Genomic DNA, 21,328 nt, shown 5'->3' with positions numbered 1-21,328 from the left:
GAGACAAGATCGTGGAGGGTCACAAGGCTGGCAAGGGTGTTATGATCCTAGTGGCTTAGGATCACAAATCTAACCAGCTAAGTAGAAAATAATAGGACGAGCTCTGGGGATGTGGTAACTGGACTAACCGCAAACCTGATCCTAACCGCACACACTATAGGCAGCCGTGGAACGTTTCCTGAAATCCTAGACGTCTCTTCACGGCCTGAGAAACTGACTACCCCTAAAGAGAAAGTAAGACCTCACTTGCCTCAGAGAAATTCCCCAGAGATATAGAAGCCCCCCACAAGAAGTCGGGGACCCACACAGCGACGACGGTTAGCAAAGCGCTGAGCCTTCTCTTGTGACAACATCAAATTGTCCACCACATGGTTCCAAATCTGCTGCAACCTATCCACCACAGAATCCACCCCAGGGCAGTCAGAAGACTCAACCTGACCCGAGGAAAAACGAGGATGAAAACCAGAATTACAAAAAAAAGGCGAAACCAAAGTAGCCGAACTAGCCCGATTATTAAGGGCAAACTCGGCCAATGGCAAAAAAAGTCACCCAATCATCCTGGTCAGCAGAAACAAAACATCTCAAATAAGTTTCCAAGGTCTAGTTATAGTGTGTGCGGTTAAGATCAGGTTTGCGGTTAGTCCAGTTACCACATCCCCAGAGCTCGTCCTATTATTTTCTACTTAGCTGGTTAGATTTGTGATCCTAAGCCACTAGGATCATAACAGTGCAACAGGCCCAAAGTGTTAAATGCATTGCAAAAGTGGGATAAGAGAAATCCTGAGTTCAATTTTTTTTTTCTGCTCTGCAGTCTGTCCTGCTTCTCTCCTCCCCTTAATCTCTGGGTGGCTTTGAGTTCTGCTGCAGACATGGATATTCAGAGTCTGACTTCTAGTGTGGATCATCTTGCTGCAAGGGTGCAAAGCATTCAGGATTTTGTTGTTCACAGTCCTATGTCTGAGCCAAAAGTACCTATTCCTGAGTTTTTTTCTGGAGATAGATCTAGGTTTCTGAATTTTAAGAATAATTGTAAATTATTTCTTTCTTTGAGACCTCGTTCCTCTGGTGATTTCACTCAGCAAGTTAGAATTGTTATCTCTCTGTTACGCGGCGACCCTCAAGATTGGGCCTTCTCCCTGGCGCCAGGAGATCCTGCATTGCTGAATGTGGATGCGTTTTTTCTGGCGCTTGGATTGCTTTATGAGGAACCTAATCTGGAGAACCAGGCAGAAAAGGCCTTGCTGGCTCTCTCTCAGGGTCAGGATGAAGCTGAGGTGTATTGTCAAAAATTTTGGAAATGGTCGGTGCTTACTCAATGGAATGAGTGTGCCCTGGCTGCAAATTTCAGAGAAGGTCTTTCTGAAGCCGTTAAGAATGTTATGGTGGGGTTCCCCACGCCTGCGAGTCTGAATGAGTCAATGGCTTTGGCCATTCAGATTGATCGGCGTTTGCGGGAGCGCAAACCTGCGCACCATCTGGCGGTGTTTTCTGAACAGAAACCTGAGTCTATGCAATGTGATAGGATTCTGACCAGAATTGAACGGCAAAATCATAGACGTCAGAATGGGTTGGTTGAGGGAGAATTGGAATACATGGTGGAGAAGATCTTGGATTCTCGTATTTCAAGACGGAGGCTTCAGTATTTGGTTAAGTGGAAGGGCTATGGTCAGGAGGATAATTCCTGGGTTGTCGCCTCTGATGTTCATGCGGCCGATTTGGTTTGTGCCTTCCATGTGGCTCACCCTGATCGCCCTGGGGGTTCTGGTGAGGGTTCGGTGACCCCTCCTCAAGGGGGCCTGTTGCACTGTTATGATCCTAGTGGCTTAGGATCACAAATCTAACCAGCTAAGTAGAAAATAATAGGACGAGCTCTGGGGATGTGGTAACTGGACTAACCGCAAACCTGATCCTAACCGCACACACTATAGGCAGCCGTGGAACGTTTCCTGAAATCCTAGACGTCTCTTCACGGCCTGAGACACTGACTACCCCTAAAGAGAAAGTAAGACCTAGGTCTGGTTAGTTCTCTCGGTTTGGCCATTCGTCTGAGGATGGAAGGCCGACGAAAAAGACAAATCAATGCCCATCTTAGCACAAAAGGACCGCCAAAATCTGGACACAAACTGGGATCCTCTGTCAGACACAATGTTTTCAGGGATGCCGTGCAGACGAACCACATTCTGAAAAAATAACGGAACCAAATCGGAGGAAGAAGGCAACTTAGGCAAGGGCACCAAATGGACCATTTTAGAAAAACGATCACAAACCACCCAGATGACAGACATTCTCTGAGAGACCGGAAGATCCAAAATAAAATCCATGGAAATATGCGTCCAAGGCCTCTTAGGAACCGGCAAAGGCAAAAGCAAACCACTGGCATGAGAACAACAAGGCTTAGCCCGAGCACAAATCCCACAGGACTGCACAAAGGAACGCACATCCCGCGACAAGGAAGGCCACCAGAAGGATCTAGCCACTAAATCTCTGGTACCAAAAATCCCAGGATGACCCGCCAACACTGAAGAATGGACCTCGGAAATAACTCTGCTGGTCCATCTATCTGGGAAAAACCTGAAATTCCTGTAACACCCGTCGCAAATCTGGGGAAATGGCAGACAAAATTACCCCCTCTTTGAGGATACCAGGGGAGTCAGGCACAAAACTCCTAGAAAGAGCATCAGCCTTCACGTTCTTCGAACCAGGAAGGTACGAGACCACGAAATCGAAACGTGAGAAAAACAACGACCAACGAGCCTGTCTAGGATTCAACCGCTTGGCCGACTCAAGATAAATCAAATTTTTATGATCAGTCAAGACCACCACACGATGCTTAGCTCCCTCTAGCCAGTGTCCCCACTCCTCAAATGCCCACTTCATTGCCAACAACTCCCGATTACCAACATCATAATTTCGTTCAGCCGGCGAAAATTTTCTTGAAAAGAAGGCACATGGCTTCATCACAGAGCAATCAGAGCTTCTCTGTGACACATCAGAACCCTTCTTGGTCAAATCCGTCAAAGGTTTAACCACACCAGAAAAATTAGCAATGAAGCGACGGTAAAAATTAGCAAAACCCAAGAACTTCTGAAGACTCTTAACCGATGTAGGTTGAGTCCAATCATGAATAGCCTGGACCTTGACTGGGTCCATCTCAATAGAAGAAGGAGAAAAAATAAAGCCCAAAAAGGAAACTTTCTGGACTCCGAAGAGACATTTGGAACCCTTCACAAACAAGGCATTGGCACGCAGGACCTGAAATACAATCCTGACCTGCTTCACATGGGATTCCCAATCATCTGAAAAGACCAAAATATCATCCAGATACACAATCATAAATTTATCCAGATATTCTCGGAAGATATCGTGCATGAAGGACTGAAACACAGAAGGGGCATTAGAAAATCCAAAAGGCATCACCAAGTACTCAAAATGGCCCTCGGGCGTATTAAATGCTGTCTTTCGTTAGCGGGTCTCTGAAGTCCCTGGTAGTAAAAAACCCTATGCAAAAATATCCACGCAGAGAATGCGAGAACCCCCACACCAACTAACGATGTGGGGGGAGCAACTCAGCACCCCAGAGCACCAGCAAACAGGGAAATCACATATTAGCAAGCTGGACAAAAACTCATCATATACTAGGAAACATCTTGAACACAGATGAGCAAAAATAAGCAAACAGAACTTAGCTTCTCTTGGAGAGACTGATAACGGATGTAGATAGGAGCAATCAGAATAGCACTGAATACAACGGCAACAGGCAAGGAATGAAGGACCAGGTGGATTAAATAGGAAACCTAACTAGCAGATGACGAGACAGCTGATCCTTTCAGAAACCTGCAAAATAACAAAAAGAGCCACCAGGAGTAGCCCAAAGAGAGAACTCACACAGTACCACTCATGACCACAGGAGGGAGCCCGGAAACAGAGTTCACAACACAAGGGGTACAAAACCCTTTCCAAGGAGTTGGGCCTACCTGTCTCCACTGTTGGGAGCATCATCCGGAAGTGGAAGGCTTATGGAACTACTGTTAGCCTTCCACGGCCTGGACAGCCTTTGAAAGTTTCCTCCCGTGCCGAGGCCAGGCTTGTCTGAAGAGTCAAGGCTAACCCAAGGACAACAAGGAAGGAGCTCCGGGAAGATCTCATGGCAGTGGGGACATTGGTTTCAGTCAATACCATAAGTAACGTACTCCACCACAATGGTCTCCGTTCCAGACGAGCCCGTAAGGTACCTTTACTTTCAAAGCGTCATGTCAAGGCTCGTCTACAGTTTGCTCATGATCACTTGGAGGACTCTGAGACTGACTGGTTCAAGGTTCTCTGGTCTGATGAGACCAAGATCGAGATCGTTGGTGCCAACCACACACGTGATGTTTGGAGACTGGATGGCACTGCATACGACCCCAAGAATACCATCCCTACAGTCAAGCATGGTGGTGGCAGCATCATGCTGTGGGGCTGTTTCTCAGCCAAGGGGCCTGGCCATCTGGTCCGCATCCATGGGAAGATGGATAGCACGGCCTACCTGGAGATTTTGGCCAAGAACCTCCGCTCCTCCATCAAGGATCTTAAGATGGGTCGTCATTTCATCTTCCAACAAGACAACGACCCAAAGCACACAGCCAAGAAAACCAAGGCCTGGTTCAAGAGGCAAAAAATCAAGGTGTTGCAGTGGCCTAGTCAGTCTCCTGACCTTAACCCAATTGAAAACTTGTGGAAGGAGCTCAAGATTAAAGTCCACATGAGACACCCAAAGAACCTAGATAACTTGGAGAAGATCTGCATGGAGGAGTGGGCCAAGATAACTCCAGAGACCTGTGCCGGCCTGATCAGGTCTTATAAAAGACGATTATTAGCTGTAATTGCAAACAAAGGTTATTCCACAAAATATTAAACCTAGGGGTTGAAGAATAATTGACCGACACTTTTATGTTTAAAATTTATAAAAATTTAACTGAGCAACAAAACTTTTTGGTTTGTAAGATTTATGCATCTGTTAATAAATCCTGCTCTTGTTTGAAGTTTGAAGGCTCTAACTTATTTGCATCTTATTAAACCTGCTAAATCTGCAGGGGGTTGAATACTACTTGTAGGCACTGTGTGTATATATATATATATATATATATATATATATATATATATATATATATATATATATATATATATATAATTGTCTAAGGGTTTTTCCGCCTGTCTGTCTGTCTGTCTTTCTGTCTGTCTGTCTTTCTGTCTGTCTGTCTGTCTGTCCTGGAAATCCCGCGCGTCTGATTGGTCGAGGCCGCCAGGCCTCGACCAATCAGAGACGGGCACAGCATGGCGACGATGATGTCATAATGGAAATCCCGCGTCTCTGATTGGTCGAGGCCGCCAGGCCAATCAGGCCAATCAGCGACGGGCACAGTATCGACGTAGATGTCATAATGGTTGCCATGGCGACGATGATGTCATAAAGGTTGCCTCGACCAATCAGCGACGGGCACAGTCTGCCGCGAAATCTGGAATCATCATTGTCCATATACTACGGGGACATGCATATTCTAGAATACCCGATGCGTTAGAATCGGGCCACAGTCTAGTATATATATATATATATATATATATATATATATATATATATATATATATATATATATATATATATATATTAGGGTCGGGGCAACCTGATTCGCAGGACCTGGTCCATTAGCCACAGCAGCAATCTCTGACCGCAGGATGAGACCTCTGAGAACCTCCTCTGTACTGACACCATCCATGGCTCTTATTTCATTAGCCAACTGGTATAACCTGGGCATCTCCTGTATATAATTATATATGTACAGCTGGTATAACCTGGGCATCTCCTGTATATAATTATATATGTACAGCTGGTATAACCTGGGCATCTCCTGTATATAATTATATATGTACAGCTGGTATAACCTGGGCATCTCCTGTATATAATTATATATGTACAGCTGATATAACCTGGGCATCTCCTGTATATAATAATATATGTACAGCTGGTATAACCTGGGCATCTCCTGTATATAATTATATATGTACAGCTGGTATAACCTGGGCATGTATATAATTATATATGTATGGCTGGTATAACCTGGGCATCTCCTGTATATAATTATATATGCACAGCTGGTATAACCTGGGCATCTCCTGTATATAATTATATATGTACAACTGGTATAACCTGGGCATCTCCTGTATATAATTATATATGTATGGCTGGTATAACCTGGGCATCTCCTGTATATAATTATATATGTACAGCTGGTATAACCTGGGTATCTCCTGTATATAATTATATTTGTACAGCTGGTATAACCTGGGCATCTCCTGTATATAATTATATATGTACAACTGGTATAACCTGGGCATGTATATAATTATATATGTACGGCTGGTATAACCTGGGCATCTCCTGTATATAATTATATATGTACAGCTGGTATAACCTGTGCATCTCCTGTATACAATTATATATGTACAGCTGGTATAACCTGGGCATGTATATAATTATATATGTACAGCTGGTATAACCTGGGCATCTCCCTCCTGTATATAATTGTATATGTACAGCTGATATAACCTGGGCATCTCCTATATATAATTATATATAAGTACAGCTGGTATAACCTGGGCATCTCCTGTATATAATTATATATATACAGCTGGTATAACCTGGGCATCTCCTGTATGTAATTATATATGTACAGCTGGTATAACTTGGGCATCTCCTGTATGTAATTATATATGTACAGCTGGTATAACCTGGGCATCTCCTGTTTATAATGATATATGTACAGCTGGTATAACCTGGGTATCTCCTGTATATAATTATATATGTACAGCCGGTATAACCTGGGTATCTCCTGTATATAATTATATATGTACAGCCGGTATAACCTGGGTATCTTCTGTATATAATTATATATGTACAGCTGGTATAACCTAGGTATCTCCTGTATCTATATATATAATTGTCTAAGGGTTTTTCCGTCTGTCTGTCTGTCTTTCTGTCTGTCTGTCTGTCTGTCTGTCTGTCTGTCTGTCCTGGAAATCACTCCATATAAGGTATGGTCTACAAACAGGATACCTTATATGGAGTGGTCGGCGGTTTGTAGACCATACCTTATATGGAGTGGTCGGCGGTTTGTAGACCATACCTTATATGGAGTGGTCGGCGGTTTGTAGACCATACCTTATATGGAGTGGTCGGCGGTTTGTAGACCATACCTTATATGGAGTGGTCGACGGTTTGTCGGGCGGCCTCGACCAATCAGAGATGGGCACAGCATGGCGACGATGATGTCATAATGGTTGCCATGGCGACGATGATGTCATAAAGGTTGCCTCGACCAATCAGCGACGGGCACAGTCTGCCGCGAATCACATACTACGGGGACATGCATATTCTAGAATACCCGATGCATTAGAATCGGGCCACAGTCTAGTATAATTATATATGTACAGCCGGTATAACCTGGGCATCTCCTGTATATAATTATATATGTACAGCCGGTACAATCTGGGCATCCCCTGTATATAATTATATACAGTATGTACAGCCGGTATAAGCTAGGTATCTCCTGTATATAATTATATATGTACAGCCGGTATAACCTGGGCATCCCCTGTATATAATTATATATGTACAGCTGGTACAACCTGGGCATCTCCTGTATATAATTATATATGTACAGCTGGTATAACCTGGACATCTCCTGTATATAATTATATACGTACGGCTGGTATAACCTGGGCATCTCCTGTATATAATTATATATGTACAGCTGGTATAACCTGGGCATCTCCTGTATATAATTATATATGTACAGCTGGTATAACCTGGACATCTCATGTATATAATTATATATGTACAGCTGGTATAACCTGGGCATCTCCTGTATATAATTATATATGTACAGCCGGTATAACCTGGGCATCTCCTGTATATAATTATATATGTACAGCCGGTATAACCTGGGCATCTCCTGTATATAATTATATATGAACAGCCGGTATAACCTGGGCATCTCCTGTATATAATTATATATGTACAGCCGGTATAACCTGGTCATCCCCTGTATATAATTATATATGTACAGCTGGTACAACCTGGGCATCTCCTGTATATAATTATATATGTACAGCTGGTATAACCTGGACATCTCCTGTATATAATTATATACGTACAGCTGGTATAACCTGGGCATCTCCTGTATATAATTATATATGTACAGCCGGTATAACCTGGGCATCTCCTGTATATAATTATATATGAACAGCCGGTATAACCTGGGCATCTCCTGTATATAATTATATATGTACAGCCGGTATAACCTGGTCATCTCCTGTATATAATTATATATGTACAGCTGGTATAACCTGGGCATCTCCTGTATATAATTATATATGTACAGCTGGTATAACCTGGACATCTCCTGTATATAATTATATACGTACGGCTGGTATAACCTGGGCATCTCCTGTATATAATTATATATGTACAGCTGGTATAACCTGGGCATCTCCTGTATATAATTATATATGTACAGTTGGTATAACCTGGGCATCTCCTGTATATAATTATATATGTACAGCTGGTATAACCTGGGCATCTCCTGTATATAATTATATATGTACAGTTGGTATAACCTGGGCATCTCCTGTATATAATTATATATGTACAGCTGGTATAACCTGGGCATCTCCTGTATATAATTATATATGTACAGTTGGTATAACCTGGGCATCTCCTGTATATAATTATATATGTACAGCTGGTATAACCTGGGCATCTCCTGTATATAATTATATATGTACAGCCGGTATAACCTGGTCATCTCCTGTATATAATTATATATGTACAGCCGGTATAACCTGGGCATCTCCTGTATATAATTATATATGTACAGTTGGTATAACCTGGGCATCTCCTGTATATAATTATATATGTACAGCCGGTATAACCTGGTCATCTCCTGTATATAATTATATATGTACAGCCGGTATAACCTGGGCATCTCCTGTATATAATTATATATGTACAGCCGGTATAACCTGGGCATCCCCTGTATATAATTATATATGTACAGCCGGTACAACCTGGGCATCTCCTGTATATAATTATATATGTACAGCCGGTATAACCTGGACATCTCCTGTATATAATTATATACGTACGGCTGGTATAACCTGGGTATCTCCTGTATATAATTATATACGTACAGCTGGTATAACCTGGGCATCTCCTGTATATAATTATATATGTACAGCTGGTATAACCTGGACATCTCATGTATATAATTATATATGTACAGCTGGTATAACCTGGGCATCTCCTGTATATAATTATATATGTACAGTCGGTATAACCTGGGCTTCTCCTGTATATAATTATATATGTACAGCTGGTATAACCTGGGCATCTCCTGTATATAATTATATATGTACAGTTGGTATAACCTGGGCATCTCCTGTATATAATTATATATGTACAGCTGGTATAACCTGGGTATCATCTGGTGCACAGTTATACATTGATGTACAGCTGGTATAACCTGGGTATCTCCTGTATGTAATTTTATATGTACAGCCGGTATAACCTGGGTATCTCCTGTATATAATTATATAAGTACATGTGGTATAACCTGGATATCTCCTGTATATAATTATATATATACAGCTGGTATAACCTGGGTATCTCCTGTATGTAATTTTATATGTAGCCGGTATAACCTGGGTATCATCTGGTGCACAGTTATACATTGATGTACAGCTGGTATAACCTGGGTATCTCCTGTATGTAATTTTATATGTACAGCCGGTATAACCTGGGTATCTCCTGTATATAATTATATAAGTACATGTGGTATAACCTGGGTATCTCCTGTATATAATTATATATATACAGCTGGTATAACCTGGGTATCTCCTGTATGTAATTTTATATGTAGCCGGTATAACCTGGGTATCATCTGGTGCACAGTTATACATTGATGTACAGCTGGTATAACCTGGGTATCTCCAGTATGTAATTTTATATGTAGCTGGTATAACCTGGGCATCTCCAGCATGTAATTTTATATGTACAGCCGGTATAACCTGGGTATCATCTGGTGCACCGTTATACATTGATGTGCCGCTGGTCTAAGTTGCGCAGTTTAGTGTGATTTATGGCAGAAGTTGGTAGAACTTGTAGGATATGAAGGTGACTTGTATCGGGGCCGATGAGATAAATGACTTTTCTTTATTACCAGTGTAAAACCTCGCAGACGCTCTATTTGTGGTAATGTATTAGAGAACATTATCCTGTCTCTATCTGCATTATTTAGTGATTTATTTCCACACTCGGGAATTTCCGGAGCATTTTTAGCTTTCAGGTATCGCAGCGCCGACACTGTGCTGAGGTCATGGAAAACCTAACAGGAGACTCACATATAATTCACAGCCATGAATCAGGAAAACGCTCCAAATCTGTAGAAAATTCAGTACTGCGGTTCTCACAGCGTGCCGGGCTATGTATGCCTTGGTGTTCCAGAATAATATCAGGATCACAGGGGTCCGAGCAGTCAAGCCCCCGGCCATTAGCAAGTTATTCTTTATGGGATGACTTGTGATTTTGGGAACGACCGTTAATTATAAAAAGCGTCATTTTTTATCACCATCATGTCTCCTACTCTAGTCCATCCAAAGTTCTGATGGCTCAATGTGTAGGAAAGCGATCCTGCTGTGCGGCGTTATGGGAGGTGTAGGGATCGGAGTGACCGTTCCAGTGGGGTTCCCCACTTTCGTAAATATTCCTAATTGTGGCAAGGTCTAAGGACACCATTGGACTGACCCATCTCACTTACAGTCCTTTTGGACTCCAGGACTAGTTAGAGGTTTGTTCTGCTGGTGAATCTAGACTGGATACTGTAGAAAAGCAGAAGGTAAAGCTCTTGTTGGCAGGTATGTGTCACTGAGGTACCTGACCTCTGTGATGTGAGTCCCGGAAAATAGTGTTCCAGTAACAATAAGTTACTGAGAGGAATTTTAATGGACTGGATTTTGGGCCCAGGATTTAGGAGCGACCAGAAGAGCCTGGGTGGGAAAGGTCTATCCCATACATTCCAGTCTGGGACTTTCCGGGCCTATATAAGGCAGCTGGCTTGGCTCAGGTGTGGTCTGTAGAGTTGGAGAGGAAAATTCTCACATTGCTGTGTCTGTGTGATGCTGTAAAAGGGCAGAGGGAGCAGCGAGTAAGAGTACAGCACCCACCCCGCTGGTTCGTCACGTAAGACCAGAGCCCCCACAGATCAGACACGGAGAAATTGTGCATTTACAGAATCAAGATGGAAAATCCCAGAATCTACAGGTGGGACCAACGCGCGTAAATCACATGAAATTGTCGCATTTCTCCCTGCAGGAGGTAACGCAGCAGAAGACAACAGCCCTGATGCAGACGGGTGGGATGGGGTCTCCTACATCAGTCCCCTCGGAGTTTTGTACACTCCTCCCCTTAAAGGTAACTGTTATGGGATGTTCATTAATTGTATTTATATTCTTTTTTAATGGGAGAAATTAGTCCAGTGTGTGTGGACATTGATGGGGATTGGGATCCACACCATATCCCTATTTCAGAGCTAAACTGCCAGATCATGATACAGGAAGTGTTGTCAGGGGGACAGCAGAGGTGCTGCAGGCATTGCCACAGCTCTGTTACGTGTCCTGCTTCATATTCTAGTGACTGAAAGCCACGGAGAAGTGGAGATAAAGCTGAATCTGAACTGCAGCCACTGCGAGATGGACGAATGCTACATGGATCCCGAATCCCAGGAGCTGACGTGTCACTGCGAGCTGGGCCGGGTGCTGGCCGAAGACGGGGTCTCCTGCATCGGTAACAGCATCCTGGTTGTGTCATCACAATGTCTGATTGTTTCCAAGGTTTCCATAGTGTATCATTGACTGCGAGGAAGATGAGAGCGGCCACTAGTACAAGCAGGGGTCCTCTCCTGACATGAGCTCCAGGCCCTCGTCCTCACAGTGCCCACTAGTACAAGTGGAGGTCCTCTCCTGACATGCTCTCCAGGCCCTCATCCTCACAGTGCCCACTAGTACAAGCGAGGGTCCTCTCCTGACATGAGCTCCAGGCCCCCATCCTCACAGTGCCCACTAGTACAAGCGAGGGTCCTCTCCTGACATGCTCTCCAGGCCCCCATCCTCACAGTGCCCACTAGTACAAGCGAGGGTCCTCTCCTGACATGCTCTCCAGGCCCTCATCCTCACAGTGCCCACTAGTACAAGCGGAGGTCCTCTCCTGACATGTGCTCTCCAGGCCCTCATCCTCACAGTGCCCACTAGTACAAGCAGGGGTCCTCTCCTGACATGCTCTCCAGGCCCTCATCCTCACAGTGCCCACTAGTACAAGCGGAGGTCCTCTCCTGACATGTGCTCTCCAGGCCCTCGTCCTCACAGTGCCCACTAGTACAAGCAGGGGTCCTCTCCTGACATGTGCTCTCCAGGCCCTCATCCTCACAGTGCCCACTAGTACAAGCGGGGTCCTCTCCTGACATGTGCTCTCCAGGCCCCCATCCTGATAGTGCCCACTAGTACAAGCGGGGTCCTCTCCTGACATGTGCTCTCCAGGCCCCCATCCTCATAGTGCCCACTACTACAAGCAGGGGTCCTCTCCTGACATGAGCTCCAGGCCCTCATCCTCACAGTGCCCACTAGTACAAGAGGGGGGATCTCCTGACATGTGCTCTCCAGGCCCCCATCCTCACAGTACCCACTAGAACAAGCAGGGGTCCTCTCCTGACATGAGCTCCAGGCCCTCATCCTCACAGTGCCCACTAGTACAAGAAGAGGTCCTCCCCTGACATGCTCTCCAGGCCCCCATCCTCACAGTGCCCACTAGTACAAGCGGAGGTCCTCCCCTGACATGCGCTCCAGGCCCCAATCCTCACAGTGCCCACTACTACAAGCGGAGGTCCTCTCCTGACATGCTCTCCAGGCCCTCGTCCTCACAGTACCCACTACTACAAGCGGAGGTCCTCTCCTGACATGTGCTCTTCAGACCCTCGTCCTCACAGTGCCCACTAGTACAAGCGGAGGTCCTCTCCTGACATGCTCTCCAGGCCCTCGTCCTCACAGTGCCCACTAGTACAAGCAGGGGTCCTCTCCTGACATGTGCTCTTCAGACCCTCGTCCTCACAGTGCCCACTAGTACAAGCGGGGTCCTCTCCTGACATGTACTCCAGGCCCTCATCCTCACAGTGCCCACTAGTACAAGCGGGGGTCCTCTCCTGACATGTGCTCTTCAGACCCTCGTCCTCACAGTGCCCACTAGTACAAGCGGAGGTCCTCTCCTGACATGCTCTCCAGGCCCTCGTCCTCACAGTGCCCACTAGTACAAGCGGAGGTCCTCTCCTGACATGCTCTCCAGGCTCTCATCCTCACAGTACCCACTAGTACAAGCGGAGGTCCTCTCCTGACATGCTCTCCAGGCCCTCGTCCTCACAGTGCCCACTAGAACAAGCAGGGGACCTCTCCTGACATGTGCTCCAGGCCCTCATCCTCATAGTGCCCACTAGAACAAGCGGGGGTCCTCTCCTGACATGCTCTCCAGGCCCCCATCCTCACAGTGCCCACTAGCACATGCGGGGTCCTCTCCTGACTTGCTCTCCAGGCCCTCATCCTCACAGTGCCCACTAGTACAAGCGGGGTCCTCTCCTGACATGAGCTCCAGGCCCTCGTCCTCACAGTGCCCACTAGTACAAGCGGAGGTCCTCTCCTGACATGCTCTCCAGGCCCTCATCCTCACAGTGCCCACTAGTACAAGCGGGGTCTTCTCCTGACATGAGCTCCAGGCCCTCATCCTCACAGTGCCCACTAGTACAAGCGGGGTCCTCTCCTGACATGAGCTCCAGGCCCTCATCCTCACAGTGCCCACTAGTACAAGCGGAGGTCCTCTCCTGACATGAGCTCCAGGCCCTCATCCTCACAGTGCCCACTAGTACAAGCGGGGGTCCTCTCCTGACATGAGCTCCAGGCCCCCATCCTCACAGTGCCCACTAGTACAAGTGGGGTCCCCTCCTGACATGCGCTCCAGGCCCTCATCCTCACAGTGCCCACTAGTACAAGCGGGGTCCCCTCCTGACATGTACTCCAGGCCCTCATCCTCACAGTGCCTACTAGTTCAAGCAGGGGTCCTCTCCTGACATGTGCTCTCCAGACCCTCGTCCTAACAGTGCCCACTAGTACAATCGGGGGTCCTCTCCTGACATGTGCTCTCCAGACCCTCGTCCTAACAGTGCCCACTAGTACAAGCGGAGGTCCTCTTCTGACATGAGCTCCAGGCCCTCATCCTCACAGTGCCCACTAGTACAAGCGGGGGTCCTCTCCTGACATGTACTCCAGGCCCTCATCCTCACAGTGACCACTAGTACAAGGAGGTCCTCTCCTGACATGTGCTCTCCAGGCCCTCATCCTCACAGTGCCCACTAGTACAAGCAGGGGTCCTCTCCTGACATGTGCTCTCCAGGCCCTCATCCTCACAGTGCCCACTAGTACAAGCGGGGGTCCTCTCCTGACATGTGCTCTCCAGGCCCCCATCCTCATAGTGCCCACTAGTACAAGCAGGGGACCTCTCCTGACATGTACTCCAGGCCCTCATCCTCTCAGTGCCCACTAGTACAAGCGGGGGTACTCTCCTGACATGTGTTCTTCAGACCCTCATCCTCATAGTGCCCACTAGTACAAGCAGGGGACCTCTCCTGACATGTACTCCAGGCCCTCATCCTCACAGTGACCACTAGTACAAGGAGGTCCTCTCCTGACTTGCTCTCCAGGCCCTCATCCTCACAGTGCCCACTAGTACAAGCGGGGGTCCTCTCCTGACATGTGCTCTCCAGGCCCCCATCCTCATAGTGCCCACTATTACAAGGAGGGGACCTCTCCTGACATGCGCTCCAGGCCCTCATCCTCACAGTGCCCACTAGTACAAGTAGGGGTCCTCTCCTGACATGAGCTCCAGGCCCTCATCCTCACAGTGCCCACTAGTACAAGCAGGGGTCCTCTCCTGACATGAGCTCCAGGCCCTCATCCTCACAGTGCCCACTAGTATAAGCAGGGGTCCTCTCCTGACATGAGCTCCAGGCCCTCATCCTCACAGTACCCACTACACTACTACAAGCGGAGGTCCTCTCCTGACATGCTCTCCAGTCCCTCGTCCTCACAGTACCCACTACACTACTACAAGCGGAGGTCCTCTCCTGACATGCTCTCCAGGCCCTCGTCCTCACAGTACCCACTACTACAAGCGGAGGTCCTCTCCTGACATGCTCTCCAGGCCCTCGTCCTCACAGTGCCCACTAGTACAAGCAGGGGTCCTCTCCTGACATGTGCTATTCAGACCCTCGTCCTCACAGTGCCCACTAGTACAAGCGGGGTCCTCTCCTGACTTGCTCTCCAGGCCCTCATCCTCACAGTGCCCACTAGTACTAGCGGGGGTCCTCTCCTGACATGTACTCCAGGCCCTCATCCTCACAGTGCCTACTAGTACAAGCGGGGGTCCTCTCCTGACATGTGCTCTCCAGACCCTCGTCCTAACAGTGCCCACTAGTACAAGCGGAGGTCCTCTTCTGACATGAGCTCCAGGCCCTCATCCTCACAGTGCCCACTAGTACAAGCGGGGGTCCTCTCCTGACATGTAATCCAGGCCCTCATCCTCACAGTGACCACTAGTACAAGGAGGTCCTCTCCTGACATGTGCTCTCCAGGCCCTCATCCTCACAGTGCCCACTAGTACAAGCAGGGGTCCTCTCCTGACATGTGCTCTCCAGGCCCTCATCCTCACAGTGCCCACTAGTACAAGCGGGGGTCCTCTCCTGACATGTGCTCTCCAGGCCCTCATCCTCATAGTGCCCACTAGTACAAGCAGGGGACCTCTCCTGACATGTACTCCAGGCCCTCATCCTCACAGTGCCCACTAGTACAAGCGGGGGTCCTCTCCTGACATGTGTTCTTCAGACCCTCATCCTCATAGTGCCCACTAGTACAAGCAGGGGACCTCTCCTGACATGTACTCCAGGCCCTCATCCTCACAGTGACCACTAGTACAAGGAGGTCCTCTCCTGACTTGTGCTCTCCAGGCCCCCATCCTCATAGTGCCCACTAGTACAAGCGGGGGTCCTCTCCTGACATGTGCTCTCCAGGCCCTCATCCTCATAGTGCCGACTAGTACAAGCAGGGGACCTCTCCTGACATGTACTCCAGGCCCTCATCCTCACAGTGCCTACTAGTACAAGCGGGGGTCCTCTCCTGACATGTGCTCTCCAGGCCCTCATCCTCACAGTGCCCACTAGTACAAGCGGGGGTCCTCTCCTGACATGTGTTCTTCAGACCCTCATCCTCATAGTGCCCACTAGTACAAGGAGGGGACCTCTCCTGACATGTACTCCAGGCCCTCATCCTCACAGTGCCCACTAGTAGAAGCGGGGGTCCTCTCCTGACATGTGTTCTTCAGACCCTCATCCTCATAGTGCCCACTAGTACAAGCGGGGGTCCTCTCCTGACATGAGCTCCAGGTCCTCATCCTCACAGTGCCCACTAGTACAAGCGGGGGTCCTGTCCTGACATGAGCTCCAGGCCCTCATCCTCACAGTGCCCACTAGTACAAGCGGGGGTCCTCTCCTGACATGAGCTCCAGGCCCTCATCCTCACAGTGCCCACTAGTACAAGCGGAGGTCCTCTCCTGACATGTACTCCAGGCCCTCATCCTCACAGTGCCCACTAGTACAAGCGGGGGTCCTCTCCTGACATGTACTCCAGGCCCTCATCCTCACAGTGCCCACTAGTACAAGCGGGGGTCCTCTCCTGACATGTGTTCTTCAGACCCTCATCCTCACAGTGCCCACTAGTACAAGCGGGGGTCCTCTCCTGACATGTACTCCAGGCCCTCATCCTCACAGTGCCCACTAGTACAAGCGGGGGTCCTCTCCTGACATGTGCTCTCCAGGCCCTCATCCTCACAGTGCCCACTAGTACAAGAGGGGTCCTCTCCTGACATGAGCTCCAGGCCCTCGTCCTCACAGTGCCCACTAGTACAAGCAGGGGTCCTCTCCTGACATGTGCTCTTCAGACCCTCGTCCTCACAGTGCCCACTAGTACAAGCAGGGGTCCTCTCCTGACATGTACTCCAGGCCCTCATCCTCACAGTGCCTACTAGTACTAGCGGAGGTCCTCTCCTGACATGTGCTCTCCAGGCCCTCATCCTCACAGTGCCCACTAGTACTAGCGGAGGTCCTCTCCTGACATGTGCTCTCCAGGCCCTCATCCTCACAGTGCCCACTAGTACTAGCGGAGGTCCTCTCCTGACATGTGCTCTCCAGGCCCTCATCCTCACAGTGCCTACTAGTACAAGCGGGGGTCCTCTCCTGACATGTGCTCTCCAGACCCTCGTCCTAACAGTGCCCACTAGTACAAGCGGAGGTCCTCTTCTGACATGAGCTCCAGGCCCTCATCCTCACAGTGCCCACTAGTACAAGCGGGGGTCCTCTCCTGACATGTACTCCAGGCCCTCATCCTCACAGTGACCACTAGTACAAGGAGGTCCTCTCCTGACATGTGCTCTCCAGGCCCTCATCCTCACAGTGCCCACTAGTACAAGCGGGGGTCCTCTCCTGACATGTGTTCTTCAGACCCTCATCCTCATAGTGCCCACTAGTACAAGCAGGGGTCTTCTCCTGACATGAGCTCCAGGCCCTCGTCCTCACAGTGCCCACTAGTACAAGAGGGGTCCTCTCCTGTCATGAGCTCCAGGCCCTCATCCTCACAGTGTCCACTAGTACAAGAGGGGGGATCTCCTGACATGTGCTCTCCAGGCCCTCGTCCTCACAGTGCCCACTAGTACAAGCAGGGGACCTCTCCTGACATGTGCTCCAGGCCCCCATCCTCATAGTGCCCACTAGTACAAGCAGGGGACCTCTCCTGACATGTACTCCAGGCCCTCATCCTCACAGTGCCCACTAGTACAAGCGGGGGTCCTCTCCTGACATGAGCTCCAGGTCCTCATCCTCACAGTGCCCACTAGTACAAGCGGGGGTCCTCTCCTGACATGAGCTCCAGGTCCTCATCCTCACAGTGCCCACTAGTACAAGCGGGGACCCTCTCCTGACATGAGCTCCAGGCCCTCGTCCTCACAGTGCCCACTAGTACAAGAGGGGTCCTCTCCTGTCATGAGCTCCAGGCCCTCATCCTCACAGTGCCCACTAGTATAAGCAGGGGTCCTCTCCTGACATGAGCTCCAGGTCCTCATCCTCACAGTGCCCACTAGTATAAGCAGGGGTCCTCTCCTGACATGAGCTCCAGGCCCTCATCCTCACAGTGCCCACTAGTACAAGCGGGGACCCTCTCCTGACATGAGCTCCAGGCCCTCGTCCTCACAGTGCCCACTAGTACAAGCGGGGGTCCTCTCCTGACATGAGCTCCAGGCCCTCATCCTCACAGTGCCCACTAGTACAAGCGGGGACCCTCTCCTGACATGAGCTCCAGGCCCTCGTCCTCACAGTGCCCACTAGTACAAGCGGGGGTCCTCTCCTGACATGAGCTCCAGGCCCTCATCCTCACAGTGCCCACTAGTATAAGCAGGGGTCCTCTCCTGTCATGAGCTCCAGGCCCTCATCCTCACAGTGCCCACTAGTACAAGCAGGGGTCCTCTCCTGACATGAGCTCTTCAGACCCTCGTCCTCACAGTGCCCACTAGTACAAGCGGGGGTCCTCTCCTGACATGTGCTCCAGGCCCTCATCCTCATAGTGCCCACTACTACAAGCGGAGGTCCTCTCCTGACATGAGCTCCAGGTCCTCATCCTCACAGTGCCCACTAGTACAAGCGGGGGTCCTCTCCTGACATGAGCTCCAGGCCCTCATCCTCACAGTGCCCACTAGTACAAGCGGGGACCCTCTCCTGACATGCTCTCCAGGCCCTCGTCCTCACAGTGCCCACTAGTACAAGCAGGGGTCCTCTCCTGACATGAGCTCTTCAGACCCTCGTCCTCACAGTGCCCACTAGTACTAGCGGAGGTCCTCTCCTGACATGTGCTCTCCAGGCCCTCATCCTCACAGTGCCCACTAGTACAAGCGGGGGTCCTCTCCTGACATGTGCTCTCCAGACCCTCATCCTCACAGTGCCCACTAGTACAAGCGGGGGTCCTCTCCTGACATGTGCTCTCCAGGCCCTCATCCTCACAGTGCCCACTAGTACAAGCGGGGGTCCTCTCCTGACATGTACTCCAGGCCCTCATCCTCACAGTGCCCACTAGTACAAGCGGGGGTCCTCTCCTGACATGCACTCCAGGCCCTCGTCCTAACAGTGCCCACTAGTACAAGCGGAGGTCCTCTTCTGACATGAGCTCCAGGCCCTCATCCTCACAGTGCCCACTAGTACAAGCGGGGGTCCTCTCCTGACATGTACTCCAGGCCCTCATCCTCACAGTGCCCACTAGTACAAGCGGGGGTCCTCTCCTGACATGTGTTCTCCAGGCCCCCATCCTCATAGTGCCCACTAGTACAAGCGGGGGTCCTCTCCTGACATGTGTTCTTCAGACCCTCATCCTCATAGTGCCCACTAGTACAAGCGGGGGTCCTCTCCTGACATGTACTCCAGGCCCTCGTCCTCACAGTGCCTACTAGTACAAGCGGAGGTCCTCTCCTGACATGTACTCCAGGCCCTCATCCTCACAGTGCCCACTAGTACAAGCGGGGACCCTCTCCTGACATGAGCTCCAGGCCCTCATCCTCACAGTGCCCACTAGTACAAGCGGGGGTCCTCTCCTGACATGAGCTCCAGGCCCTCATCCTCACAGTGCCCACTAGTACAAGCGGAGGTCCTCTCCTGACATGTACTCCAGGCCCTCATCCTCACAGTGCCCACTAGTACAAGCGGGGGTCCTCTCCTGACATGAGCTCCAGGCCCTCATCCTCACAGTGCCCACTAGTACAAGCAGGGGTCCTCTCCTGACATGAGCTCCAGGCCCTCATCCTCACAGTGCCCACTAGTACAAGCAAGGGTCCTCTCCTGACATGTGCTCTCCAGGCCCTCATCCTCACAGTGCCCACTAGTACAAGCGAGGGTCCTCTCCTGACATGGGATCCACGCCCTCGTCCTCACAGTGCCCACTAGTACAAGTAGGGGTCCTCTCCTGACATGAGCTCCAGGCCCTCGTCCTCACAGTGCCCACTAGTACAAGTAGGGGTCCTCTCCTGACATGAGCTCCAGGCCCTCATCCTCACAGTGCCCACTAGTACAAGCGGGGGTCCTCTCCTGACATGTGCTCTCCAGGCCCTCATCCTCACAGTGCCCACTAGTACAAGAGGGGTCCTCTCCTGACATGTACTCCAGGCCCTCATCCTCACAGTGCCCACTAGTACAAGCGGGGGTCCTCTCCTGACATGTGCTCTCCAGGCCCTCATCCTCACAGTGCCCACTAGTACAAGCGGGGGTCCTCTCCTGACATGTGCTCTCCAGGCCCTCATCCTCACAGTGCCCACTAGTACAAGCAGGGGTCCTCTCCTGACATGTGTTCTTCAGACCCTCATCCTCATAGTGCCCACTAGTACAAGCGGGGGTCCTCTCCTGACATGTGCTCTCCAGGCCCTCATCCTCAGTGCCCACTAGTACAAGCGGGGGTCCTCTCCTGACATGTACTCCAGGCCCTCATCCTCACAGTGCCCACTAGTACAAGTGGAGGTCCTCTCCTGACATGCTCTCCAGACCCTCGTCCTCACAGTGCCCTCTAGTACAAACGGGGGTCTTCTTCCCTCCCCCCGCTCTGGCCCATGATGTGAACACTGGGGTCATTAATTCAGATGCTGATTTATTTGCTCTTTCTGTAATTCGCATTTTGCATGGGGCAAAATAAACCTTTGGAAACGATGTTTTTCTTTTGCAGATGATCAGATGCAGTCGGCGCAGGAGACTCACCTGCCGCTGTCTCTGGTGCTGTCCATTGTGACCTCCGGGCTCGTGGCCGCCCTCATTCTGGCCTTCTCTGGAATCATGATCGGTGAGATAGCAGAAAATCACAGGAACATAACACCCATCACTGACTAGTCCACACGCTCCAGGGCTAGTGGCTCCATAGATCCAGCTGGGGATCAGAAAGGACTATGGAGTCTCTAGGATGAGGGCAGCGTCAGGAGGAGCCATCGGTGGTGGCTCCTGGAGTCTCGAAGATAGTGGCAGCTGCCATACTAATCCATGGGAATCCCTCTATTGCAGTATATACTATATACTCCTCTGGATGGCACCGCCGTTCTCCTGCTGGTTATACAGGAACCATGGAGTCTCCA

At 49.6% G+C, this 21,328-nt stretch overlaps 1 protein-coding gene across 3 annotated transcripts in view; it reads left to right on the top strand.

Moving 5' to 3' along the window:
* ALK (ALK receptor tyrosine kinase) overlaps positions 1–21,328 on the top strand; it is an 880,658-nt gene that overhangs the window by 815,768 nt on the left and 43,562 nt on the right. For all 3 annotated transcript variants that reach the window (XR_013220998.1, XR_013220999.1, XM_077282112.1), the window contains 3 exons: positions 11,405–11,503; positions 11,723–11,875; positions 20,929–21,042. Coding sequence is in view for 1 of the 3 variants with exons in the window: in XM_077282112.1 (XP_077138227.1) it covers positions 11,405–11,503; positions 11,723–11,875; positions 20,929–21,042 (366 nt within the window). In the remaining 2 variants the exon portion in view is untranslated. The remainder of the gene's footprint in view (positions 1–11,404; positions 11,504–11,722; positions 11,876–20,928; positions 21,043–21,328) is intronic.

The sequence above is a fragment of the Ranitomeya variabilis genome, chromosome 2 (genome assembly GCF_051348905.1).
Source record: "Ranitomeya variabilis isolate aRanVar5 chromosome 2, aRanVar5.hap1, whole genome shotgun sequence".
Classification (NCBI taxonomy): domain Eukaryota; kingdom Metazoa; phylum Chordata; class Amphibia; order Anura; family Dendrobatidae; genus Ranitomeya; species Ranitomeya variabilis.
Note: the sequence above shows the minus strand (reverse complement) of the source record. Positions and strands in the feature narration are given on the sequence as shown.